General features: G+C 42.7%; 2 protein-coding genes across 8 annotated transcripts in view; both read left to right on the top strand.

The window, feature by feature from the left end:
• Positions 1 to 1,756: 1,756 nt before the first annotated feature.
• PPP1R2 (protein phosphatase 1 regulatory inhibitor subunit 2) lies at positions 1,757 to 14,467 on the top strand. 3 transcript variants are annotated; one of them, XR_008432578.1, is made up of 8 exons: positions 1,757 to 1,943; positions 6,443 to 6,550; positions 6,959 to 7,036; positions 7,342 to 7,445; positions 8,604 to 8,783; positions 9,984 to 10,191; positions 11,676 to 11,726; positions 13,020 to 14,467. XR_008432578.1 is itself a non-coding variant. In XM_053951674.1 (7 exons), the coding sequence occupies exons 1-6, from the start codon at positions 1,798 to 1,800 to the stop codon at positions 11,678 to 11,680; spliced, it is 621 nt and encodes a 206-aa protein (XP_053807649.1). In that variant the 5' UTR covers positions 1,757 to 1,797; the 3' UTR covers positions 11,681 to 11,726; positions 13,020 to 14,467. The 3 variants fall into 3 exon arrangements, 2 of the variants coding, with proteins under 2 accessions (XP_053807649.1, XP_053807648.1); XM_053951674.1 differs by lacking the exon at positions 9,984 to 10,191; XM_053951673.1 differs by lacking the exon at positions 9,984 to 10,191 and having other exon boundaries at positions 11,642 to 11,726.
• Positions 14,468 to 18,535: 4,068 nt separating this feature from the next.
• Positions 18,536 to 27,532, top strand: part of ACAP2 (ArfGAP with coiled-coil, ankyrin repeat and PH domains 2) — a 71,075-nt gene continuing 62,078 nt past the window's right edge. For all 5 annotated transcript variants that reach the window (XR_008432501.1, XM_053951223.1, XM_053951224.1 and 2 more), the window contains exon 1: positions 18,536 to 18,702. Coding sequence is in view for 4 of the 5 variants with exons in the window: in XM_053951223.1 (XP_053807198.1) it covers positions 18,650 to 18,702 (53 nt within the window). In the remaining variant the exon portion in view is untranslated. The remainder of the gene's footprint in view (positions 18,703 to 27,532) is intronic.

Below are 27,532 nucleotides of genomic sequence, written 5' to 3'. Positions count from 1 at the left end.
TGACATGGATGTAGAATGCTGTAAATCTGCAGGAAACATTCTACACTTATTTTGATGGGACCCTGGTGGTGTGGGTGTGCTGAAGAGCACTTTCCTGCCCTGGGAGAGCTACAGGAGCTGAGCAGGAAGCCAGTATGTCACTAATCTTTACCAGACAGAGGAGGCCAGGATGGGAGTGACCAGAAACAGCTGCCATGTTTAAGTCATTATCCCTTTAAACTTCCAAATCCTAATGCCACAGTTCCTGTGACACAGAATTAAACACCCCACCCAATTTTTCAGGCTATAAGGATGATGGACATGCCAGGATACAAACAACTGCATGGTTATTCCCAAGTGTGTCAGATTCTGGGTGTAATCATTTCATCACTGCTTCATCGGGTTCCTGTTTTCCTTCTCACATGGATGGTGCTGCTGTAGCCCTCATTCTGTGTGATGCAAGCCCATGGCACGGGCCACTGAGCCCTGGGGGTGGGAACCTGCAGCCCCATCAGCTGGGCAAGCACTGCCCCTGGATCTGGCTGGGAACTGGGATCTCCAGGTGCAGCTGAGAAATGGGAATGTTTCACCCAGAGACCAACCCCTGCCATGCCTGGGCCCTCTGGAGACCACGCTGGCTCCTTCCTTGTGCCACAGAGACCGTGACAAACCTGGGCTGCTCTGGCAAACGCGTTGTGCCGGTGTCACGTCCGCATGGCAGCACAGAGAGCACAGCTGCAGCCTGCCCTGCCACGTGCCAGCACAGCAGCACACACGCGGGACACCCTGCACCTGCAAAACGCTGAGTGCGGGTGGCGGTGCCGAACAGGCACAAGCCCCACTCAGTCCCAAGAGCTCCGTGGATGTGCAGACCCCCCCAGGGCAGCACACACCTCCCGGTGTGCGGGCCCCGTGTGGGGGCACCGGCCCTGTGCACACGCCAGACCTCTGTGTCCACGTGTCCTCATCAAACTAGGTATGGATCTGAACGGGAGATGCCAAGAAGATGGAGCCAGGCTCTTCTCAGTAGTGCCAACCACTAGGATGAGAGGCAATAGGCAGCAACTGATGCACGGGAAATTTCACCTGAATATGAGGAAGAACTTCTTTACTGTGCGGGTGATGGAGCACTAGAACAGATTGCCCAGAGAGGCTGTGAAGTTTCCGTCACTGTTCATATTCAAGAACAATCTGGACACAATCCTGTGCAATATGACCCCTTCTGATCTGACCGATTCCGTGATTCTGTGTCCGTGTGCCCGTGTGTCCCTGTATCTCTGTGCCTGTGTCCCCCTGTGTCACTGTGTCCCCGTGTCCATGTATCTGTCCGTGTCCCTGCCATGTCCATGTGTCCCTCTATCCCTGTGTCCGTGTGTCTCTCTATCAGTGTCCCTCTATCCGTGTCCGTGTGTCCCTCTATCCCTGTGTCCGTGTCCGTGTGTCCCTCTATCAGTGTCCTTCTATCCCTCTATCCGTGTCCGTGTGTCCCTCTATCCGTGTCCCTCTATCCCTGTGTCCGTGTCCGTGTGTCCCTCTATCCGTGTCCCTCTATCCCTCTATCCCTGTGTCCGTGTGTCCCTCTATCCGTGTCCCTCTATCCCTCTGTCCCTGTGTCCCTCTGTCCCTCTGTCCCTGTGTCCGTGTCCGCGCTCCCCGCGCGCACAGAGCGCCCCCTCGCGGTCGCGCAGGCGCACGGCAGCAGGGGGCGCTGTCGGTCCGCCGGCCGCCAGGGGGCGCAGGCGCGCGGGCTGAGGCGCCGGCGCGGGGCGGGCCCGGCCGGGGCGGTGGCGGCGGCGGAACCGGGCGGGCGGCGCGGCCATGGAGGAGCCGTCGGTACCGGACGCCTCGGCGACGGGGCGGGGGCCCATCAAGGGCATCCTGAAGAAGAGCGGCAGCAAGGCTTCGTCGGGAGCGGCCGTGGGGGCGCGACAGCCCAGCCAGGCCTGTGACGAGGACGAGCACGGGTGAGGCCCCGGTTGTGGTGGGCGGCGGTGGGTCCCTCGCTCCGGCCGTCCCGCTCCTTCGAGGGGCCCGCGGAGCGGGATCAGCCGGGCGGCGTCTCCAGCTGGGGCTGCTGCTGTGCCCCGTGCCCGGGGGATGCTGCGCGGGCGGGGCGGGGGTCCGTGCCGTGCCCTCCGTGCGGCGGCGGCCGGAGCTCCGCTCCGCTCCGCTCCGCTCGGCGGTGGGGACCCGGCGGTGGCAGCTCCTGCCGAGGCCGGAGCGCCGCTGGGAGCAGGGGGATGCCGGGTGTGCCCCTGAGCGGAGGCGGGGAGCGCTGCTCGCATGAGGCCGGCGGGAGCTGTCGCCGTGGCTCCTATCGAGGAGTGGCGGTCACCTGCTAAGTGTGGTAGATCACAAAGGGTTTTACTGAAGCTACGAGATAGTTCACAGTTCGGGAAATGCGCTTGATTTATTCTCAGCCCTCTCACAGGTAGCTCTTTTCTTGTAAGCAAAAGCATGTCTCTGGAGAGGGGACCTCTCCTAGGCTGAAACATCACCAAGATGTGTTCTCGGTTGGGCAGGATCCATCCGTAAAAATCTCACACTTGAGAATGTGCGCAGCCTTGGGGTTTGTTATTTAAATGACATGAAAAATCTTGGTTTAATTGTAACACGCCGAGTTAGTCCAGATATGCCAGAAGTGGTCTTTAGCTGGCCAGCGCCTGTCCTTGATGGTTAAGAATCCTACTTTTCCTGATGCACCCAACATGTGCTGCCTGCTGTTGCTCTGATTCCCCATCAAGTTATGATGAGCAAAGTTTGACCTGAACTCAGTGTTTACAAATTTGCTTTGGACAGTTTTCTTTTTTTGGCACCTTATTCAGTATTGCAAGGAGAGAAATAATGATAAAATAAAATGGTCATGCTGGTCTGTTTTTTAATTATTATGGTAATACTCCTTTCATCTTTGCCTAGTTAAGTCATGAATGTAGTCTAAAGTCAGCAAGGTAAGAAAGAAGAGCTTTTGGGTTGCAGTGTTGCTTGTGTTAGCTGCTCCTGATTTTCCAGAGAAAAAATTCAACTGAATGAATGAGATGATGTTTTTGAAACAGGTGAGTGTGAGTACCAATATGTTACACAAACGTGATTTTTTATTTTCCTTTTCTTTAGTTCTAATATTATGTAGCTTGATGTGTTTAGCACCACACCAGACATAAATTACAACTGGCTGTTGGTAGCCTGTGTTTAATTTTCTACAGTTTCTTTTGTACCATCTTGAAAAATGAGTAGAAATTGGAGTATGAAGTGATGAGAGTATGGTACATTGGTTATTGCACACAGTAATTTCTTGGGAAGCAGTTAGTGGGCTAGAGTCCAGCTTCTATTTCCTGTTTACCAACGTAGGCCAATAAAGCCAGATTAATTCTGAAATTGCCTTGCAAGTTAAAAGATATTGGCTAAACCTGGCAGGCAGCATTAGAAAATTTCCTAGAAAGATCAGTACAGGGTTATAAAGCTGGTTTCTGTCCAGGTATTATTTTTGGTTGGCAATGTATCAATATATCAGTGTTATTTCTGATTTCAGCTAAACAGTTTTGGTTTTAGAAGAATGATAAGTAGTACAGTTGTAATTTTCCTTTGAGATTGAAGATTAGTTAATACATTCAGGTATCTGTTTTCTTAATTCTTCTGCTTACTTCTAATATTGAAATTGAGGTCTGAAGATCTTTAAAAATATCTGTAGATGAAAGAGCTCATTGTGTCAGCTGTCATCTTTTAAAGCACGATGTTCAGTAGAGCTCTCATGTATTTGCATCATTACTGACCTTGTGCTGCTGTTAGTGATGGTAACATTGTTTGGAAAATTTCTTTCATGAAAATACGATGCAAGAAGGAAGCTTGAGAGATTGGGACACCACTGGAACTGCATCCTGAGAGCTGAGATTGTGGTTTAACACACTGGGGTACAGTATTTTTTGCCTTCAGACCACTGTAAGAGCCTGTGAGCGAGTAGATGTGATATTTTACAAAGCAATTATGGAAGTGTGTGTGTGCACAAGCAGCTGTGTTGGAAGAGGGGAGGCTGCTATGGCAGGTGTGAGAGGTGTTCCTTGGCTCTTACTGCTGCTGAAACTTCTTGCTTGTCCACAGCACCTGGTGTGATGTCAAATGAAGTTATTGTATATTTATAAAGATGTGAGAACATACGAATGAGCACTTACGAGATTTTTCAAATCTCATTTTTCTAAGATAAGATTTCCTATTTCTGTATCTGAAGGGGTGTCAGGATGCATTTCCCTGTGATGGTCCTAAGCCATGTCATTAGTGTTGTGCTGTGCAGACATGCCTAAGCATGCAAAATTGGAAACAAACAGGAGAGGTGTGGGTTTTCAGAGCACTTAGTCATTCTCCTGTAAGGGCTTTTTACAAGCAGGGGTGAAATTACATGTTTGTCTCTTTGCCACTAATGACTTTTTTTTTCCCCCCCAGGTTGACTTTAAGTTGTGCTTTGGGAGGTGTTCCACAGCCAAGGCTTTTAGTGTTGGAATCTGAGTTTAAAAAAACAAGTGTGAAAAACTAAGCCACTAAAAACTTGTTCAGTCTTTTATTTATGACTCACTGACTTGCTCAGTGTAGGCTGTCTGATTTCCAGCACAGTGCATGCCAAAGGGATTGTTCCAAGAATGCCAGTATTATTATTAGGTGGAGTTGTGAGCTTGGGCTATAAACCCTGATGTGCTCTGGGCAAGTGAACACAAGGCGTGTGAAGGGAATCTCTCCCATCTGTTTTATTTCCTTGCCAGCTGAGCTCTGTCTCTTTACAGAGGCCGTGTACCCTATGTACCATTGTCTAAGTGCTCTGGCTGGTAAAATTCCTCACTGTGTAACACAGTGAGCACCTTGTGTTGGTCATGGAGGAACTTTAGGCTGTGTTAAACTGGGTAAACTGGGGATTTTTTGACTCCTAACCAGACAGTTTTGAATGAGCGGCGTTCCTAGACCAGAGCTCTTGCTTTGTCATCACGAAGCTCATGACTCCCCGCCCTGCCAGAGCCACGATCTGACTCACGTGTTGTCCGCTTATGCTGCAGTCCTCGTGTTTGCACAAAATGATAAATGGACCTGAAGCCTCAAACATGAGACCTTGGCACTGGGTACTGTGTGCTGAGGGGATTAAGATCATTCAATTTGTATTCATTTCTGGAGTATAAGCCTGTGGCATGTAGGATTCAGCATCAACCCCCACATCTATTTTTTTCTCTTTAGCTTTTTTCCCCCCACATTGTATTATGCAGTGATGCTGTAAAGGTAGAATGTAGTTTGTGCTTGGAATTCTGCTTTACCAAGTTTGTTTTACAGATATTATTCTGCCTAAGAGCGCTGGTGTTATTGAGATTGAATATATCTTTCAGATCTGTTATTGGAGCGGTCTGTGTTTGAACAAGAGCAGTTAAGTGGAAGTCTTTCAGCCAACTGCCCCCTCCCACCCCCCAAAAACCCAAACAACAGCCACCCCAAACCAAACAAAAACGCCCACAAAATGCACAAAGTCCTTTAATGTTTGCTTCCTTAACTAATAATTTACAACAAGAATATATTAATTAGTCAAATTTTTGTATTATTCTGAAATTAAATTTATTGGCTTAATCTAAGGGAAAGACCACTTTATATGAAGTTTGTAATAACCTTTTTAGAGAAAATGTGGAACATACTGGTTTGTGTTGATGAAATACTTTTTGTGGCTTTTAGATCAGGGGAGGAATGGCTCTTTCTCTGGCCACAAGGCAATTGCTTTTCATGTGGCTTATATATTTTGTTAGTGAGCAGTCCGTGTGGTTGAGCTTTAGTTTCTTCAGATATACATAAAATGGTAAATTTTTCTGGTTGACTAAGAAAATTCTAGATAATGTAGCATCACTGGTGCCTGTCTGTATAAAATGTGAAACTCCCTCAGCTTAATTATAGCAGTGAATCACTTGGCTTATTATTCCAATTTCGGATGACAAAAGCAGTATTAATAATCACCTTGTTCTATGCTACTTATTTCACTGCAGGAGGGGATTTGTTGGTTGCTATTTTTTATGTAACAGTTTGCTAATAATCATTCCAGCTCCTTCAGCAGATCTGAACTGAAAGGTATTGGGTTCTGTTGAAGTCTTATGGGTTGTAATAAGGGGAAGAATTCTCTTTTTACAAGTTACTTTAAAATCAAATAGTTCACAAGATAGTCATTGAACAAGACCAGGAGTCTCTGAATTATATGAATAAGAATATGTTTATAGATCATTGAGTTTGTTTAGCTATTGTGACTTGTTAGGGGAATTAAATTGCACTGAAAATTTGTTAGGACTTAAGTATGTACAGAGCAGTATTTAATAGTCATACTTTGAACGTGTCTGTGTGTCATAACAATATTTTTTGTGCTTAGTATGTAGTAGAGATCAGATGAATTCCTTCTCTGGTAAAGCAGAACTAACTGTTTTAGAATATAAGAAAATCTAATTTTCTTTTCTTATTTCAGTAAAAAATCACAGAAGTGGGATGAAATGAACATCATAGCTACATACCACCCTGCAGGCAAAGATTATGGCTTGATGAAAATTGATGAGCCAAGTACTCCTTACCACAGGTACGCTTGCTTAAGTGTTGGTCTGTGTGCTGCCAGGTGGAATTGTGGGTTTAGAGCAAAGTTTACTTTGTGGGTGATGTAGTATTACTGTGCAGGCCTGCTGGGTGCATGCAACATACGCAGATCTACAAAGCTTCTAAATAAGAACAGTCAGAAAGGACAAAGTATGAAGGACAAAGTTTAGAAGGTTTGTTCTAGCAGGCTTTAGCCTTTGAATGGAATAAATAAGTCTGACTTCTGTTGATTTTATTTTTTTTCAGTTCTAGAATATAATGTCATATCAATATTTAAAGTTGAATTGGAAAGCTTTTAAAGCATTAAAGGAGTCTTTTAATTGAGTGTTGTAAAGTTTTGACTGTTTTCTTGAGCAAATTACTAAAAGAGACTACTTTTTGTTTGCCCTCCAAGCATGATAGGAGAAGATGATGAGGATGCAGTGAGTGATTCAGAATATGAGCCCTTAAGAGCAGATGTGTTGAGTAAAAAGTAAGTATTGTAATAATAAAAACTGACTAAATGTGAAGAAAATCTGCTCTTACCTGGGGTAGATTTTCTTTATGGAAAGCTCTTGCTGGTTTCTCTAGAAGCTACATTTTTGCTATTGTCAAATGAAGTGGTTTTCAGTGTTTGATAGTGCTCCGTGTAATTCAGACTTCTTGCACATTGTTACTACATACAAATATGGCAAAAATAATGAACAAAGCTCTTTGTATGAGTATTCTGAAATGTCATGTATTTTAAATAGTGAAAAACTTGCTGTTTCAGCATTTTGTATTGCATGATTTATGTAGACTGGCAGCTGCAGCTGAAGGTAGAGCACCCAAGGTTATAGCAAGGCAAGAAGAAAGCAGTGAGGAGGAGGACGAGGATGAAGAATTAACACCTGAAGAACGGGGTAGGCAAAATTGTTTTCTTTCTTTTGTTTAGACTCTTTTCCTACAAACAGTCTCAGGTTTTCTGTAAGAAATATTTGCGAAGATAAAATACCATCAGAAAAATGTTAAGATTTGAAAATAGAGATAAACAGTGTTTGAACAAATACGCTGCTTGTTTCTAGTCAGAATGTTTGGTTTGGGATCTACATATAAACAGGAATTTGCTGTTGTTGGCTGCCTCCCTGTATACAAGCTTAAGGTATGGGAATTCCTGCTAAGACACGTCAAATAAGAAGTTCTGGTTTGGGGTGGAAGGAATAGTTCTTCATCTGTACATATTTCAGGTAGATTTAATTCAGTGAGTACAACTACAAATAAAATGTTGCTAATTGCTTGCAAATGTACAGATGATACTTCTGTTGTTCTCAATGCAACTGGTAGATGGATGCAATAGGAAGTCTACAGTTATTCCAAAGCAAATAGCCTCTTTAATAGAGATGTTGTTTCATGTTAACTTGGACTAGAACATTTTGAGGGAACAGTGAAACAGCAATACTTCAAAGGTTTCAGGCTTGTATTATCTAGCTGGTGCTTCTCAAATTTCCTGGCCTTGACTTTGAGTGTCTAACCGTGCTATACTAAAGGAAGGAAAAGAATGAAGCGTTGGGGCTGGCAGTAAGCAAAATTTACTTGAATTATAATGCATTACTGCTGGATATGCTAATGTTTAATATATGGAGCAGAGCTGGCTTCAGGCCATGGGGAAAGTGGAAAATATTTTCTTCTACATGTGGTAAATATATCTCTCATAACTGACCTTTGGTGGCTAGCCAGGAGTCAAGCCACACATCTGCAAAAGTTCATCTTCTATCCCAGCAGTATGTCTCAATTTGTCCTTGAGTTTACATAGAAACAAGGCTTTTAAAACTTTGGAGTTTTGTGTACTTTTACCAGATGCTTCTTGTGGTTCAGACTTCTTCTCAGTTGCAAACAGGTTCTTAGAGAAGTGCTCCTGAGATTCCAATTACTATCCTTTTTGTAAGTCAGACTCATTTTAAAAGAACACTCCACTGCTTGAAGACAATAATTTTTATTCAGTGAGTTCCTCTTGAAAGAAGATGTTGTTTGTTTTTTTTTTTTAAGGGAAGGATCAACATTTTCCATTTGTTTGCCCACAGAGAAAAAGAAACAGTTTGAAATGAAGAGAAAAATGCACTATAATGAAGGAAGAAACATCAAACTGGCAAGGCAGCTCATTGCAAAAGAACTGCATGGTGAAGAAGAGGAAGATGATGAGGATGAAGAGATGCGTGATGCTGCAGATGTAGAAACAATGAGCACAGAAGCTACCGAACACGGTGAGCTACTGATTAGTTAAAAAGCACCTGTAAGTACTGGTGGCCTTTTGAGCTGTTGGAAAATGAATATACTCAAGTGTGAGATGACTAGAAGGAGTACACTATGTATGTAATACTCAATGAGTACTGTTGCACTCTGTCTTGATAGGTCGATTTGTAGCATGGAACAAAAACTCAGTGTTGATAAACAGCATGTAGGCTTTTGTTTGTTGTGGCATAACAGAAAAACAAACATTTCCGCTTCTTACCATTTCCCCAAAGCAGCTGACTTTGGGTAATGAAGTTGCCAGCATCCTTTTTAAAGGAGGAGCTGTCTTGTACTGAACACCTTAATGGCCACATGGGAGAGCCTGGCTTTTTGTTGTGGGTCATTTCCCATTCTGCTCCCAATCCATCCTGTAGCCAGCAATGGGAGATTATCATCAATGTTTCCTCCCTGATGAGAGGACTGTATTTATCTTCCTGAGGAAAAACACTGTAATGTAAAACTGCTGCCAGGTCTTCAATACAAACTTGTCCTTGAGCAGAAATGTTCATTGCTATAGTATGGGATAAGACTCTCAACTTTGCTTTTAGTGCAGCTACTGGAAGAAAGTCTGGGATGTTTAACTGGGAGCTGTTGCTGTCTCTTCATAGGAAACTCCTAAAACTATAGAGGCTGACACCTTCTCTTTCATCTTTAAACTTCTATCTGGGTGAAAAGTCTTAGACTTCTGTGGTGGTATTCTGGTGAATATTTACAGTTCACTCCCCACCTCTTTATGTAACAGCACTTTGAATAAATTTTTGACATAAACAAATCACATATTTGTTGCTCATGAGACTGGTGGCAGTGAAGTCTGTAAGCCTTGTTCATCTATGGCTGGCAAAGCTATGAGATATCAGCATGGTCTGCAGACTTGGGAAGATGCTGCATGGGTTTAACTTGGTTCACATCTGCTTTTCACAACCATGTGAACTAGGAACTCATCTAAAATTCATTTAAATCCCACGCAATAAAAAGGTGATTTGCAAGGTTGCGTGTTTAAGTCCTGTGGATTGCACCTTTTCATCCTGTTATTTACTACAGGAGGACTAATTCCTTGACAATTGCTCTGAAAGGGTCACTGGTATGTGTCTGAGACCCATTACTGGATTACCTTTATCCAGTAACTGAACACAGGCCTTATAATGGCTATTTACTAGAACTTCACTCTCCAGGGGAAAGGAGGGCTGCAGTAGCCAACCGTATGAGCCTTCTGCATGGCCTGAAGCTGCCATCTCTCTGCACTCTGCTGTAAAACAGAGGCAACTCCGCTCCCCAGCTGCATTCGCCAGTGGAAAGAAGGCAGACCTTTGCAGCATTTTTCCATCTCTATTGTTGAAGTCCATTCCACCTTCCTCATAACCAGCTTCAGAGCCACAACTGGTAATTATCAATTTTAGACTGCTCATGGCTAATAGATTCCATAAATGTAACTGTCTGCCAGTGTAGCAACCTGTTAACTAACTGGTTCACCTCCACACCATAGCCAATGGAAATGCTTTCCATTAAGCTGATGTAGCTCTCAATTCTTCACTTTTCTATCATTCTGCTTAAACCTTCATGTTCTGTTATCTCCTAATCTCTATATCAGCTATCACAGCCTTTAATCCCTGTCCTTGGTCAGTTCTTCTGAGGTTAAGCACTGGTCTCACTTTTGTAGCAGGTGAATTGGTGAATTGAATGCCCTCAGATGGATAATGAGACAGGGTGGGGCAAAGGATGATGAGATTCGAACAAAAATGTTAATAAACCAGTCTTCTGTCACTGCCCAAATTTTAAGAAATTCCTACATTGAGATGAGAAATGTTCAGCACACAGCTATGTTAATGTCAAAGGTTTTCTGAAATAACTTTTTTGAGATTACATTATTTATTGCTCTCTCATCTGTATTCTGAGGGCACAGAAGAATCTCCTTATTCATGTGTTAATTGGAGCTACAGAAGGTTTTTCAAATAGATGGCTTTAACGCTTGCTACTTGGGGTTTTTTGTCACTGTATTTTTGGTCTTGCTGTGCTTTTGGTTACATTAAGCACTTGAGTATTTAAAAATTAGGCTGTTTCCTTCATGGAAGGAAATCAAAATCCTATTAATATTCCTGTTCCTGACAACAGTATATGGAAAGATTGTTCACCTGGATAACTTTCAAAGAGCTCTTTGACTTGAAACTGTATTTTAAAGTGCTTTTGTCTAGAGCAGAAAAGGGAGGGTTTCCTTACTCTTGTACTGGGTGATACAGGAATTGATTTTTGCAATGGTTTGTTTTGGCATCACTTTTAAATTGACTAACAGCCCTGATGCTTACTTTTAACTTCGATGAAAATGTCCTGGGTTTTCTGCATGTTGTATTGTAGATATATTTTTATAAATTCTTCCGTTTACTTGAGTTCTTGGGTAGTTGTGGAGATCATGAGATAATGTGGCTGCCACTCAGCTATTATGCCAGTCAGTCTATGTGAGTGAGAGCTGCCATGCAATGTCCTTTAATTCCAATGGAGTAACATGACTTCTGTAATACTGACGATTGTTGCAGGTAAAGATGTGACATAAGAGGCATTTCTTAGTGGCCTGTTGTGACTGTGGGGGTTCCTCTGGCTCCTGGGTTGTTTCTCAGCCAATTTGAGAATCTCTTCTCACTTGGAATTTTTTCTATCCATGAAGATGCCTTAAAGATTCTGTGCTTCTCTTACCTGATACTCCGTTATACTCTCTAATTCTGTCTGGTTTGTATTTGAGTAAAACTAACAGTACATTTCTAATCTCTACAGTCTGTTTTCAAAGAAGGGGCTAAAGACTTAGAGCAGGTTTAAGGAGGCTCCTGTCAGATTCCACCAGGTCCACTAATACAAGTTGCACTTCTTGGTTACAGCCTGAGATTTCTTGCTGATTGAAATGAAGATGGCCAGTCCAGTCAGTGATGGTGAGAACTCTGTATATTTTTGCTCCTCTCTGCATTGTGGCTACTAAGTGTTTTAAATGGATGGATCATTCCTTTCTTGCCTCAAGTAGCCATTTGTATGGATTCCAGCAGCCAAGCTCTTTTGTGGAAAAGAAAGTATAAGTTGTAATAGACTGTATATGGCTGGGGGGCTGGAACTGGATGTCCTGTAAAATTCCTTCTAACCCAAACCATTCTATGATTTTGTATTTGCTTGCTTCAGCATTTCATGTTTTCTGGGTACTTGCTATTTATGACTCCATGAATAACATAAATAGACTTTGCCAGCAGAAGTGACCTTTGTTTCTCTCCATAAAAACTTCCCCTTTAGAAATTCTCTTTGAAATCACTGAAGGAAATATTCCTGATGTAGGTAAATTAAGCATGGTGATTTCAGTGCAGACCTGTCTTCTGCTACACAAAAGTATCAGCCAGAGGGTGTTGTCTGTAGCAGTTCAATTGACAAGCAGTAAGACTATTGTTCTCTTCCTCTGGTTCATTTAGCTGCATTGCTCTGCTGACCCTGCTTAGATGGCAGCCAGCAGCTGAGCTGTCACTGACTGGGTGTGCCCTTTGGCCTTTGGTAGATAGAGAGTATATTGTGTTTTCTTAACCAGGGCAAGCATCACCCTAAAGATGAAATAAGTGAGAAGGCTGAGAGCACATAGCAATCAGCTCTGCTGGTTAACTGTGCTGTTTGCTTGTTAAACTGCATGTTACCAAATCCTGCCTAAGCCTAACTGGCTTTTTAAAAAGGCTATTATCGTTTTGATGAGGTATTCTTTGATCAGCACTGAGGAGGAGTTTCTTCTGATTTATTGCAGTGCTTTTGCTCAAAAGCATGAGTTAACAACTTCCTGAAAACACACGACTGTACTCCTTCATGTATAAACTTGGGGTTTCTTATTTCAAGTGCCTCATCTGGAACTGAAATTTGACATGGGAAGTACTGTGTTTTCTGATGTTTCAGGAACTTCTTGTATTAATTCTAAACACCTGTCTTAAATCATCCCAGTTCTGGGGGGGTGAGCATGCAGTGCTTGGTGTGGTGTTGGCCAACACCACTGTTGGCCATCTCTTTAGAGCATGAGGGTCAAATAACTATTTTAGACATTCCTGCACTCTACAACTAAAAGCTTATAACATTGCTAAGGTGGGTTGGCAAACATTACCTTTGGAGAAGCAAAGATGGTTTCAGGAGGATATTTGTGTGTGTTGTGAAAATATTGAATGGGAGTGAAGAATTATCTATTTTTTGTAATCTTTCTTATGCAGCACATGTTATTCGTGACCAGCTGGAAAGTGGAGCACACAGCATAGAAGAAATCTGTCCAGAACTGTAACTGCTTGTCAAAGACACAAATATAAACATCGCTTCATGATTTTTGCAATTAAGGCTCTTAAATGTTAAGAAGCATATCAGTTACAATGTTGTATTGCCAAGAATGTTAATTTTAGACTTGTCCATTAGGCAGAAAACACTGTCTAATTGATTTATTCTTGTGCCTAGTATTTCATGGAGAATACTGCTTCATAATTTGTTCAACCAGAATGGCATTCCCTGTATGTATAGCGCTGATTATCTTGCGTGATGTACTGTTACTCTTGCTTTGAAACACTCACTATCTTTTGGTTTTACACTATTTATTTGACAGTGTTCTAGATGTGGTGTCTCATATGGAAAGTTTTGGGATTCAAGAGCCAAACGGTACAGCGTATATCAGATTGACATGTAAGCTATTTATCAGATGTGTTAAGCAGTTTAAAAAGGGATTGATTATTCAAGTCCTACAACTATTTTTTTTGTAAAGTGTTGACCTGTTAATCTAGATTTCAGTATGTTTTTGCCTGCACTTTCCCAGTCTTTAGAACAAGAGCTGTGCTATTAAGAGTGGTGTTTGGAATTGGTTGTTAGTTTCTGACTAAAACAGTACTAACATCTGGTGGAGGGAGTGTTTTTACACTGGAAACGGCTAACTTGAACTTTGCATTTAACTGTCATAACCTCTTCCATCAGGACTGGTTGTTTTGTGGAGCTCTCTCTGGCTTATTGTGAGAACGTGCAAGTTCCTTCCAGCTTTTCTCTAAAAATCACATCCACTGTTACTCTTCTGGCTCTTGTTTCAAACATTTGGTTCTTTCCAGTTGCATGAACAGTGTTTGTGCTGTTAGCACCTGAGGAAAAACACCCAGCCACGAGGAAATATACATCAGGACTGAAGATGTGCTGAGCTTAGGCTCTGGCTGTTCTTTATTAAAGATAGCTGCTGTTGGTTATTCTTTTGGGGTTGGCAACTTCCATACTGAAAACCACTGGTCTAAATCTTCCTGTGTCCATTGCAACTTACAGCAACTGCTTTTGCAAAATGAAGGCTTTTTGGAAGCTAGAAGGGAAACTGCCTAATTCAAATACTTGTTTACAGTGTGGTTGTATAGCCATAAAGAGGGATTCTGCACCTCCAGATTGCTGTAAAAACTTCCCACTGGGTGGAATTTGACTGGTGAATGTTCCAGTTTTCAGAATAGTTCCTGGGTTTTACTACACAAACGAAGTACACACTTAAGCTTTAGCTTGGTTATGAAATACAGTGTATATCTTAATTTTGATCTGAATTTGATATGTTGCAAAAATCCATATAATTATATGGATCTATTTTAAAATGTCTTTTTCTCCACTGTATATGTGAAGTTTGAATAAAGGAATGAAAGTTATTTTACAGTTACATGCATTCTCAAGTGTGAGCTTTCCTGGAGTCCCAGAGAAATTGAGAGCAAGTAAGGCAATAGGATGCTGTCCTTTGAAAGACTTTTAAAGGAATGATTCATTAGACTGGATGCATTGCCAAAGATACCTGTGAGTGTGCTGTGTTTTGTAGCGTGCCTTTCCCAACTAGCTCCTCTCCTTAGTAGATAACAGGGCGGTCAGTTCTGGGTTAGTTAATCTTCCAAGGTCCTGAATTGAGATTAATAGGGTCTTTTCACAAGAAAGAGTTGAACTCTTGATTCTGGCCAGTGTGGTGATGCTAGTTTTTCAACATGCAGAGTGCTATTACTTCTTGTATCAAATGTGGTCACTTGCGTAGAGTAAACAGGGGCAAAGGGTAAGCATTTAGATACTTCTGACTCATCAAGTCACTTACTGTAGCTTTCAATTTGGCTCCTGAGAATAGGATTTCAAAACTTTAGGTTTGTACCTTTTATAAACCAGCTTGCAGTGTTCAGAGTGTTGGCCTTTGTGCACTGAGCTGTATTTCAGACTGAGCAGCTGCTGGCCTGGCCTGCCCCAGCTGGGCACTGAAATCCTGCTGAGAGCATGGCAGTGCTCGGCAAAGCTGTGTCGCTGCCAGACTGAGCTTGGACGAGGTGAGCAGTGTGTGCAGGTTACACGATGTGAGCTGTGTATATATCACTTGTACTTCGTGCTAAGTACCCATGGGTACTTCACACCTGCAATTAAGGTAGAATCCAGCAGCAGCAGCTCTTACCCGAGCTAATGTCCTGCCCTCCTTAACCCCCCACTTTCTTGTGTCCAAGGCCATTTGGTGCTCAGCAGGGCTCCTTTGTATCTTACAAAGTCTAGAAAGCATTTTGTTTAACAATGCTTTATTGCTAACTTCCAATAAAGACCTTTCCTATAATGGCTTCCAAAATCCTAGATGTAATGAGTTTGCAGCTTTGAGGGAGGTACAGAAATGCATGAAGATGGTTTTAAATGAACCACATAATGTATCACTCAGGTGATTTTGAGCTGCTTGGGTGATCTCCCTTTTTCTGTTCCACAAAGCACTTAAATTCCAAGTTTGATGCTATTTTGAAACTTGATTTAGTTTGGGGTATTTTTAAAGGCTTTGTTCTCTGCATTTTCCTCAGTGCTCACAGAAATTCTGTTCACAGTGGCTCTTTGTCTTCCTCAGCAGAAGTGCAAGCCAATGTCTCTGCCACTGCTTCTAACTGAAAGGCTGGTTTACTTGGTTTTCTTTGCTTATACCTTGATGCATTTTAAAAGCTAAATCAGGCAAGTTTTACTTTGCAGTAGCTCCAGAAGTTCCATATAGCTTTTTTTACAAAGGGATGTCTGATTTCCCTCTGCTTGAGAAATATCAGTTAAGAGTTCCCTGCTGAATGGGGATAAGAGAAGAAATGTGTTTTCTCTTTTTACATTTGATGAGGACATAGCTTGCTTGCAAATCTTAATCTTTAGGTGCATATGGTAAATACCCATGTGTACAATACAGAGTGGTGTAAAGAGGAAACAAACACAGCACTTACTTATGTGGACAGTGAGCTCCACAGCACCATAATTGTGAATCTTCTTGCACAGGTTTAAGTCCTCAAGCTGCATCCTGTTTAGAGAAAGCATTTTCAATATGCTTCCAGTAGGAAGATCACTTACAAATAAGAGCCTTAACTCATGTGTATAGTTTTTTTTTTTTTTCTTTCCAGAGTTTCTTTCCCACCAACTTGTACAATTCATAGAAACTGCAGATATATTTTCCATAGCTCACTCTCTCATGTGAAACTTGTACATCTTACCGCAACTCTTTGTTTCTGTAACATGATTTTGTGGTATGATGATGCCACCTCACAAATGTAATTATTTTGTTTGAAACCAGTGTTAAGTGTCACAACATAAATAAAACCATTGTTTCATTACTAGCTTATGACACTAATACTAATCTAATGTTTGGCTTCTTTGAGCTCTTCAGAAGAAACTGGCAGCTAAAATTTGCAGGTGTGTTCATAGATAAATTCTTAAACCAATATTGTAATTTCCTCATGACTCTCATTTATTGTAACTCTGGTGTAAATTGGTTTGTTCACACAGTCAGATTTGTTGGCTTGCCTAGACCTGAGGGTAGATCTGGTAACCTAAGTAATGAACTTAAGATAGCAGTACCACAGAAAAGGTTGCATTTTTTCAAGGTGTTCTTCTTCGTGTGCTGTAGGATTTAAGCACAACTGATCTGTCTCTTCATGGTGAACACTGAGTCATCACTCACTAGCATGGACTGATGGAAAATGACTAACAGCACCTACTTCTTAGGAAGTAAAACTCTTCCTCACAACAGAGTTGGGCTCTTTTCAATTACATACTTCAGTTGGAAAGTGGATTTCACAACATAAATGCAGCCTCAGTGATACAATTAACATGCTGCTTTTCCTGAGTGGGTGTGACTTGAATGCCTAATCAAAATAGTGGTAGTTTGGCTAGTTTTGGTGAGGGACAGCTCACAAAAATACAGTTCTTACATCTGTGTAACTTGTAGTTTAGTTGTGACATTTCACTAGTCTTAGAAAAAAAAAAAAAAACTGGCATCCTAAATCACAACTGACTGAACCAACAAGTGTCCCTCTGCTTCTGTGAAAGGACACCTTAACTGAGGGAGGGTCAGTAAGGGTACAGCAGGCATTCAGCTTCTTGGAAAGAAGTTATGTTCCCCTCCTTCCATGTTGACTGTTTCTCATTGTAACACTGAAAGGAAGTGGGGGAGAGAGAATGGGAAGAATATGAAAAAAACAAAAGAGAGAAAACAAGAGGCGAAACTTAGTGCAGATGCTGGGGTGAGGGAGGGTGTGAAAGCTGCAGGGGGCAGGTGGGCTCGCTGGCAGCAGGTATGGCAGCTCCTCAGACTCCGGGAGGAGGTGAGTGAACGTCATCTACTTCAGTCAGCTTCTCAGCACCATCCCTGTGACTGCTTCATCTTTGACAAGTTTAACTTGGATAGCAACTTTTACTTCTCTGTCGCTGCTTTTGAGGAGTGGGGATGGCTGGTGTTCCTGTCTGTCCGTTTTACATCTGGGAACATTAAGCAGCACCTAATTGATTAGAGATCTTTTTCTGTATTCTCTTAAACGATCAGAAATCTACAATGTTCTGCTGTCCTTCACTGCAAACTGGAGACTGCAACATGGTCCTGTTCACTCTGTACCACTGTACTTCAAGATCTGATCCGCTCTAGCTCAGAGTATTCTCGGACAAAGGTTCGGTAAGAAACCCAAGCATGCAGACTTGATAGTCCTTGACAGGAAAACCTGCGGTTTGCGTTTCTCCTTCAAAGACTCCTTTGAGTCTCCGCCACGAGTTATTTCCTCTATCTAGAAGTGACTCACACTGGAGAGCACCCTGAGCTGGAGCGTTCTTCCCGCTGGCGGCACCCTCAGCAGGGACCCGCACCCGTCCCGCGCCCCCCGCACCGCGCGGGCGCTGCGCGGCTCGCCGGGGCCGGGGCTGAGGGGCGGAGCCCGGCTGGCGGAAGCGGCCGCTCTAGACCCGGTACAACTGCTCAGGGGCCCGCCCGCGCCTTCCCGCGCGTCTCACCCCTGAGGGCGAGATCCCCCCGTTTAGTGAAGAGCTGTAATTTAAAAAAACAAGCAGGTCCCCACAACCGGCTGAGCAAGGCTCGGCGGCACAGGCCAGACCCGCCCCAGGCAGCGTCACGGCGGCGAACACGGCCGTGCCGGGCCGGGCTGTGGCCGCAGTGATCGGGCAGCCGCGGCGATGGAGCTGCCGATCGGCGCGGCCGCCTGCCCATTGGCGGCCCGGGCTGTCACTCTGAGCACGCCGGGGCGGGAGCAATCGCTGCTGTGCCGGCGGTTGGCTGCATCTTCCGAGCGGCCACGCTTATTGGGCGCTCTGCCTACTGAGCCCGCCCCTCTCGCGTTGTGATTGGCCGGCGCGCCCCCCGCTCTCGCGGGCGGTCGCTGCTGGCTGCCCGGGCCGTCAGTCGCGCCCGGGCGGGGCGGGCACAGGGCGCTGCGGCCGCCGCCCCTGCCCCGAGCACCGCCCCGCCCCGCCCCGCCCCGCCCCGTCCGCCGGCCCTGGCCCGGTCTCGCCGCTCCCCGGGTTCGCCGCGCCACCACCGCCAGCAGCCGCAGCAGCGGAGGCAGCGGCGCGCCCCGCCACCATGAAGGTGACCGTGGACTTCGAGGAGTGCCTGAAGGACTCGCCGCGCTTCAGGTGCCGCCGAGAAGGGGCCGGGCCGGGGTCGTGCCGGGGGACAGGAAGCGGGGCCGGGTGTGCGCGGGGCGGGCCGGGCTGTGGGGGCGCTGGAGGTGACAGGTGCTGGCGAGCTGCGGGTAGCCGGCCTTGAGTGGAGGGGCAGGCAGGGCTGTGTGGGTCCTGCCGTGGTGTGGGGGCTCTGAGGAGGAAGGGGAGGGCAGCGTGTGCGGTACGTGGGACTGGGTGGGCAACGTGCGGGTCCGGGCGCGTGCGGAGGTAGCGCCCTGTGCAGTGAGCACCGCTGGGGTCACGCCTTTGAGGAGATGGGGGTGAATGGTGGCGGGCGGCTGGTGCAGGGAGTGCTTGTCAGCCGAAGCAATGTCAGCTGAGACTCAGGCTCAGCAGGGTGAACTCTTTGGTGGTCTGTCTTCGGTTCTTCAGAGCTGCGCTCACATTTCAGTTCCCAGTGTCTCCTGCCTGCGTCTGTTGCGTGGTCCGTATTCGGTGTGGCCACTGTTGGGGTGCCAGTAGCAAACAAGCTCAGTATCGTCTTACTTCCTGTTGTCAGAGCAAGGCACGCACTCCTTTGTTTTTCCCCAGCCCAGTGGCCAGTTGTCTATCATTGCTGTAGGGTTATTTCTGCTTATGTCAGGCAATACTCTCCTGTCTTTCCTTATGTTTTTACCCATTCTATATATATATTTTACACCGTTGTATCTAATCAACATAATTGTGCCTCTCTGTGGGATGCGTGGCTGGTCTGTGCCTACATTCACCCAGTTTCTGTGCCTGGTATTACCCTGCTAGATGGTGGAGACGCAAACAGCTCTGTGATGTGATGTGTCACTGCTGTGCCCCTCCTGTCCCATGCCGAGCTCATATCTCAAGTGCCTGTGGCTCTGTGGTGAGCTCGGGATGTAGAGGGAAATAATATTGCTCTTTCCCTGCTCTTTGGCTGTATGTTCACGCCTCCTCTTTTGTATCAGGTTTAGCAATCCTGTGGTATCTGGGATGTAGAGGAAGTTGGAGAAGGAAGGTTGGTTGAATGGCTTACCCTTGGCAGAAGTTGGAGTTCCTGTTCTTCCCTCCTTTGCTCCTGCCTCTGCTGCCAGTTTGTCACTGGCTGCTTCTCCCACGGGTTTTTTGGTGACTGTGATGTGTATTGTTGGATCCTTCAGTGGCTGGGTGCCCTGGCAGAAGAGACTGGATGGTTCTCTGCCAGGTTAGTGAGTTGTGTCAGCATCTCAGTGGGTGTGAAACCTACTAAAGCTTATGGGGAGTAGAGAGAGGAAACTGCACTGCCAGAAGCAAGGCTAGGGGAAGGCAGGAGAGCGAGACCTCCCTCAGGGCAGCAGGCAACTTTTACATTGGCTTAGCTTTTTCACAAAACTTTGTCCTGAGCTGGACATGCTTGCTAGTGTGTATACATTCTGAGACAACTGTATTTAGTGTTGGTTCATCCCATTTGGACAATGCAGTTGTAGATTGGCATAATTTAACCATGGAACTATACCAGTAGTTGCATTATTTTAATTACTCATACCTGCTGAAGTACTAAATACACTCAAGCAAACAAAAAGTTGTGACTAAAATTTGTGAGCAGAAGTGTGCTGCTGTTTTTTCAAGGTAAGTCATAGTAGTTCATTTGAATTCACTTTGTATAATTCTCCTTTTGCCCCTCTTGATTCCTTTCCTTCAAGGAAAAGAAACTGGAGAATACCCTTTGTTAGGGTCTTCTACTACCTCATGGTCTTTTTCCCAGTCTGATACTACTACCTTGGAATAAATTGCAGAAAACCTTATGGTGTAATCACTTGATGCCAGCAAAACATCCTTCTAACCTTTAACTGTTAGGAAATGGTTAAAATTGCAATGCAGAATTCCTGTAGTATTTCTGAAAAAGTTCATATCTTTCGTTATTAGTCATTAATACTTGTTGTCATAATTTTGGTTTTTCATAATGTTCATATAAATTACCCAACCCCAACAGTAGAAACCTTCTGAATGAAGGTTACTGCAGTGGTTTTATTGAGGGATGATAGAGACACTAATGTAGAGCAAGGTTGTGACAAAGTCCTATGTTCTTGCAGGGGGTAGTGTGGACATAAAGCAGCTTCTTGCTCTGTGTTCCTTGTAGCAAAGCTGAGCTGCAGCTTTCTCCTGACCTTGCTGAGCAGGAGGGTGTAGCCTCTGTCCTCCCTGTCAGTATACCTGTCAGAGCTGTTAAATAAAACTGTTGGGAGGTATGTAATGATTAGAAATGTCACAGGCTACTTTCTTATGGTTGTGGTGATAACTGGAAGGACATGGGTGAATCAGAGTTCCTGAGTCACTGAATCCCTGTTTTCATGAGGAACTATTTAAATCTTCCAAAACATTCTGCTACAGACAGCTTCAGCCACGTGGCTCTCGTTCTTGCTTATCTATTTCTCATGAAGTTCATATTGATATTTCTTGGCTTTGAGGTTTAATTGGGCCCCAAATCACAGCACCTAAGGTCTGTTTCCTTGCTTAAAGTGCTTGTGAAAGGATGGTGGATTGTAGCTGTTGAGGTGCTGATATGTGATTAGATAATAATGACTATAAAGGTTCACATCAGAAGTATGATGAGTTATTTCATAGCAAACCTGAAGCAATAATGTCTTATTGCATCACTAGATTTGTAAACTTACAACATGCCAAATCAGTTTGTAGTTGAAGACTTGATGTTTAGAAACTGATTTTTAAGGTAGTGGGAAAGGCTATGAGTTCAGGCACACTTTTGCAAATGTGTAGTCATGGGTTTTTTCTAAACTTGCTTTGAAAATAATCTTGCTGAAATCACATGCTTTTCTGTCATGATCCCCTCTCCTAAAACATGGCCAGACCAAGGATCTAGTGAGGAAATGCGTTTGCAGTTCGTGTCAATGACTTCCCATCAAATGAAGAAGTTGGCTAAGGAGGGGCCTTGGAACAGCCCTTGAACAATAAGAACTGAGCTGTGCCGGCAAGTTCTGTGTACATAATCACAGATTCCTGCAGTAGTTTTTAAATATGCAAATAACATTGTGAAATAATTCTTTCTCCTTTAAGCAATGAGAGTTTAATGGAACAGGCTTCTACATTGCTGTTTCATTTTCAGGTTTTCTTCTTCTACCTATAGAATGTTTTTTCTCAATGAGATATCACTGTAGCAACCACATGAATCATTGGAACTAAATTACTAGAAAGGAGAAGCAATTTTAAGTGATGTGGAAATACAGCTGCTCTAAGTAGCAGTTAACAATTTTGATAAACAACAAATAGTAGAAAAAGCAAAATTCAATTGCTTGTAATCTGTGCAATTGTAGAACTCTCTTCAAAAACATTCAGGCTGATCCAGTCTTTAAAAATGCTTTAATAAAAAGCTCTGTGTTTTTGAGTTAACTTCTTTGTCCTTATCTGTCACTGTTGCCTAAGTTTAAATTTTTTTGCATTTAAATTTCTATTCATTTCCTGAGACCCCAGCTGCAGAACAGATGATGGGTGAATGAGGTAGATCAAAATATAAATGAAACTGTTGTCAATTACCATTCTTAGTAAAAGTATTTTTGGGTAGTTTCTGGGTATAACTGTGGTTATAGTGTATTCCCTTCAAAGGGACTCATCTGAGGAGTCTTCCATTTTGCCTGAGCTAAAGCACTGCTCTGGTGGCAGGCCTGCGTGTGGGGCTGGCTCGTCACTGGAGTTCCCTGCTATGTGCTGCCTTTCTTCTCCTGTGGCTTTGGCCTGCTTTGTCACTTAAACTGTGATTAATATAAGAAAGTGACTTATTTAACCTATTTGGAGTATGTTGTGTTCAGTAGTCAGAGAAATTATCAAAGGTGCCTAAGCCATATGCTTTGGTCTGCTTATTACCTTCTGGAGAAAATGTAGAAATAGGAACATGGGAAAAGTTGTCCCTTCAGTGCTGAGTTCCAGTGGGAAGGGTGCTGGAGGGCAGCTGCTTCCTAACCTCTGTGAGTGACAACAAATCCCTTGTGTTCAGCCTGGGTTTATAGCTCAGCCCACCTGCATGGATGTGGCTCCACTGAAATCACTGGGGCTGCTCCTGGGGCTGAACTCAGCCACATGGCAAGTGTGAAGAGGAATGGGACCAAGAACTCTGCATACAAAATCTGTTTTGCTCAGACTTACCTAGCTGTTTTAGAACAAATTTCCAAAGAAATGTTTGGTCTGGGCTTTCTGCCCTTGGTGTTTGGGACTGAAAAGCAAGTTTGTAACGTACTTGGCAAGGGAGGATGGAAAGTATTGCAGAAGAATAGGAAAAAAGATACAATAAGTCAAAAGAAAAAGCTGCCAAGCATTTCCTTGTGAGTTTGCATTTAGCATATTTCATACTTATGTGGTTGTTAATGTTTATAATTTCCTGTATGAGACTCTAGAAGTGCACTTCTTGTAGCTGAAGTGACGTGGAGGACAGTCTTGGTGGGGTGTCAGTAAGTTACACGTGTACAACATCCCTGTCCATGCTGCTGGGAGTCTGGTGGAGTTAAACTTAGTTAAACTGATTCTAGGTTTCTAATTCTGCACTTTTGTGTAGATTGCAGTGACTGTCCTGTTCTACTCAGACTCTAGTCAATGGATTTATTTTTAAATCTGTAACTCTGCCTTTCAAATGTACACTAAGAAAACGATTGACGTAAAGAAAGGGGGATATATTTGAGCATAGCGTGCAATGTTAGAGCATTTTTTTGAGGGAAATCATTCAAGAATGAAGAAGGTTCATTGAAAATCACTCTCAAATACATCTCTTAAAAATCTCTCACACTGAAATATCTGAAAATATCTGAAAAAACTTAGTAGTAAGTTGTTAACAATCCTTCCTAATGGAGATTAGAGAAGTGTACTGAAATCAGGATGTCTTCATTTGGTTAGTGCACCTACATTTTTAAAATAACAAAAAAGTTGGCTGGCACTGTTATGCATAACAAAGGATAGGGTTATTAATGGTGAATATTTTTCTTTATTGTTTAATTATGATTTATATTAACAAGAGCAAACTAAAAAATCTTAACTATATCTCAAATTGCTAATAGGAACTTAAAATGTTAACTTCCTCAGTTTTGGTCTTTTTATATTTTTATCTGGAAATATTTAAAAACCCCACAGTGAGAAGAGAGCTTATAGTGAAAGTAGTGACAAAATCTGCACATTATCATAACATTGCTGTAGCAAAGCAGCAGGATGGTTGCTGAAGAACTGATGTTAATTAAGCCTGTACAACTGATCTTTAATGAGTGCTTGCAGAATTAGAGGACAGCTTATTTATGTGTGTGTTCAATGGGACTGTAATTATACAAGTCCTTATGGCCTTTCAGGTTTTAAATATAGATTTGAAGAGGTTTGGTTCTTTAGCCTGGAGTGTCTCCTTTATGTTGGCTAAGCACATCTCATGTAATTGCATTAAGAACCAAAGTTATGGAGATGGTAGTTTTATATTTTTTGGGAGGGAGGAATAGTAATGTTAAAATCTCTGGAAGAGAAGATCAGTAAGTAGAATGTTCATTGGGAAGGTGGCAACTATAAAATAGAAACCTGTGGCTTGGGCTAGATGGACTTTTTGGTGGCTCTGTTTTTTCACTGTACATATCAGTGAAACTGTTGGCCTCTGAATAGCAAATGTGCTGATTTCAGCAATGTTTGCAGCGTCCTGTGATCTTTTTTCAGGCTTAGCTTCTTGACAACCTTGTACTCAGAACCACATTATTTAGTCAGCATTTTTCCCATTCTTACTTTGAGCAGTGAACAATATGGCTTAAATTATTGCTAACTTTTAGTAGAGTAAATAATTCTAAAAATTTCCCAAAGCAAAGTCTGTTCTTATAACCTGCTGTGTGAGGAAAAAAGGAAGGAAAACACTTAATTTCCATTGGCTACAGAAATTACTGTTTGCGGACAAGAACCCTTTGTCTTAATCTTGATGCAGGCCTTTCTGCCTGAATCAGTTTACTATCTCAAGGTAATGCAAATGCAGAAATGTCATGTTTACATAGGCAGGAAATAGAAGAATAAATTCTGAGTAATTCAGGGTTTGGTTTTTTTTTTGCCTTTCACTTGTACATGCAGAATTCATTTTAAGAACACATGTAGAAGTTTAAACTGTGTAAATTCATTTGTCATCTCTTTGAGCAGATACTGCTATTTTGAGATTGAGATATTAATGTGACTTTAGGTAGTGATTTAGGTGCTTTGCCTTTTGCTAGTGGCAGATTTGTAACAAAAGTAAGGGCTGAAGTTGCTGTCTGCAATGGAAGACCATGGGGAGGACATGCAGATCAGTGTTGGACTGTAATGTTATTTTAATACATGCAGGAGTTTTCCATACTTCTGTGTGAGGCAATGTAAATCCTGGTTTTGTTGTCATTCTTTCACATGACTAAAACACTAGATCATGAACATGAGAAAAAGTAGATGATATCATTATGATCATAAACTGGATCGTTTTAAGCAATTCAGTAGACTCAAACATTGTTTTGCCTTCCTGATAATCTTTTCAAGAGGATTCGTTGTGCATGTGGCAGAATAATGATTTTATGGTTAATGTTTACTTTATGAATATCAGAAGTAGCCAGGCCTCAGACCTAGAGTAAATCAGTTGTTGTTGTGATGCACTGACTGTGTGAAGAGAAATCTAATTTATGGAGTGATCTCATGTATACATTTTCAAATTGACTAGACACAATGATGACCTAAGAAAATAATTTGTTGCAAAATAGTTCCTTCAAGTTTCTTTTATGAATGAGAGGAGATTTTGAACATAGAAGATACCTGTCAGCTGGCTGGTAAACTTACTTGTTTAAGTGGCATACTAGTGGCATGAGTCTGCAAATCAGGATTCCTTTTTGATGTTTTAAGTTATCTATTTGTTATTTTAAGACTGTAGTATTCAGGCATAATACCCTTGGATAATTTTTGTAATTCACATTTCAATATTAATGGGCAGTGAAATAGTTGTATTGTGGTTTTGGACAAGAATCTGACAGTAGGTGCACATGCACAAACTACCTTTTCATTTCATGAGTTGTCATCTAAAGGATGACAAACTTCCTTTGTTAAAGGAAGACCTCTGCTTATGGTTTTGTCTTGATAAACATAAAGCAGAGCTAGTGTGAATTTGCATGGTGTGAATTTGAAGTTTCTAAGTTGGACGTAATACCAAAAAATTGAAGTAGTCACATGTAGTGAAATGTCTTCTGTCTGCTAAAATTTAAAAAAACCTATTCTATGCAAGACAATTGCAGATTTCCATCTTTCTTGCAGATGTTATGTAGGAACACATGCATATCAAACACACATTTCTATGCATTTGAAATATTCTAGTCTTCAAGTTTTAGTGATCTTGTAGTTTTTGTTAAAAATATGTATATCTTATGTAATGCTGGGGATCACGTAACAGATTTTAGTGTCCTGGTATTTAGAATGACATGTTGTAGATGGAAATTTGAATTCAATCCTTTGAAACAAAGAAAAAGTGTGTTGTATTCAGGGTTCTGCCCATGAACATTATCCCTTCTGTCTGCCAAAAAAGAGATGTGGGATATGGGGTTTGGATTTCTGCTCCTGTGGGCTCTACCCGGGGAGGCACAGAGCCTCTTCTGTCCCTGTCCTGTGGTCAGACAGGGATCCCTCTCCTTGGCACAGAGGTGGTGGCTGGTGTGAGTCTGTGCTGGAAGTCCTGTCCCAACCTCTGATGCCTTCCTAGGTTCCAGATTTCCAATGACTCCCTTGCTGCTGAAACCACTGGTCAGTGGGCACTAATGGGTGTCTGAATGTTGGTAATTTTTGACATAAAAAGATGTAGTTTGTGTGGGGTTTGGGGGTTTTTGTTTTGAGTACTTTGTGTAAGTAATCAGACTTAGCATTTGACTGGATTCTTGTGATAAACTTCAATGTAAAGAACATGTAGTGTTATAACAATGCTATTGGTTCTATAAAACATGCTGTTTTTATTATACTTTTGGTTTAAGATAACCCAAATAAGAACTAATGGATGAAGAAGAAAAGTAATGTAAGTGCAGCAGTGTTGAGCCTTGTGTTCTTAACTGGCACTAGCAAAGGCACTGTAAAGACTCATGGGCCAGCTGGAAATGTAGCTTATATCTTTCCTAGACTTCATGTACCATTCATGTAAGTTGGAGTTCCTATCTACAGAAAGTGTTTAGTAAATAATGACCTAGGCCCCTTCCTTAAACAGGAAAAGGAGAATGCATCTCATCTGCTGTGTACCATCCCTCTTCTTAAGCCAGATCTTAGGTTTAGGCTCCTTACAACTACTGATCTTGATTAAGATTTGATCCCAAGCGGCTCTTGCTTTGTTTTAGCCATATGTGTCAGGATAAGGTGACCTGTGCCCTGGAAATCACATGTGTCTGCTCTGTCATTTCCAAAGGTGCTTTAGCTGAATAATTCAGGTATCTGTGCATAGATAGCAGTGTTTGATCAGATAAGGCACACAGCAATAATAGAACACTTGCATTGGCTTTGCCAGACAGCGCTGCTGTTAAGGATAAAAACTGTTCAAGATGACTGAGGAATCTGATGCTTCACTGAGCATGCAGCTTCTGGCTGGATTTGTGTGCTGCTAAATTGGACTCTCTTTAAAAAGACTACACACATTTACACACCTACTCTGTGGGATTATTCTTCAAAAGAATCTACAGGATTATTCTTCAGAAGAATCTCCAGTTTGTGGGGAATGATTTTTAAAAGTATTCATTTAACTTCATTTATTTTGTCAGGTGTCTGATTTTGAAGAATGTATTTGCCTATTTATTCTATCCTACTTGATTTATCCCAAAAAGAATGATGAAAAATGACAAGAGGAAGC

The sequence above is a fragment of the Vidua chalybeata genome, chromosome 10 (assembly GCF_026979565.1).
Source record: "Vidua chalybeata isolate OUT-0048 chromosome 10, bVidCha1 merged haplotype, whole genome shotgun sequence".
In the NCBI taxonomy this organism is placed as follows: domain Eukaryota; kingdom Metazoa; phylum Chordata; class Aves; order Passeriformes; family Viduidae; genus Vidua; species Vidua chalybeata.
Note: the sequence above shows the minus strand (reverse complement) of the source record. Positions and strands in the feature narration are given on the sequence as shown.

Bases quoted from the DNA above. Each gene is read 5' to 3' on its own strand.
- PPP1R2 (XM_053951673.1), top strand. From the start codon at position 1,798: ATGGAGGAGCCGTCGGTACCGGACGCCTCGGCGACGGGGCGGGGGCCC. The intron at 1,944-6,442 runs GTGAGGCCCCGG...TTCTTATTTCAG, and splicing joins TGTGACGAGGACGAGCACGG to TAAAAAATCACAGAAGTGGG. The intron at 7,037-7,341 runs GTAAGTATTGTA...TGATTTATGTAG, and splicing joins GCAGATGTGTTGAGTAAAAA to ACTGGCAGCTGCAGCTGAAG.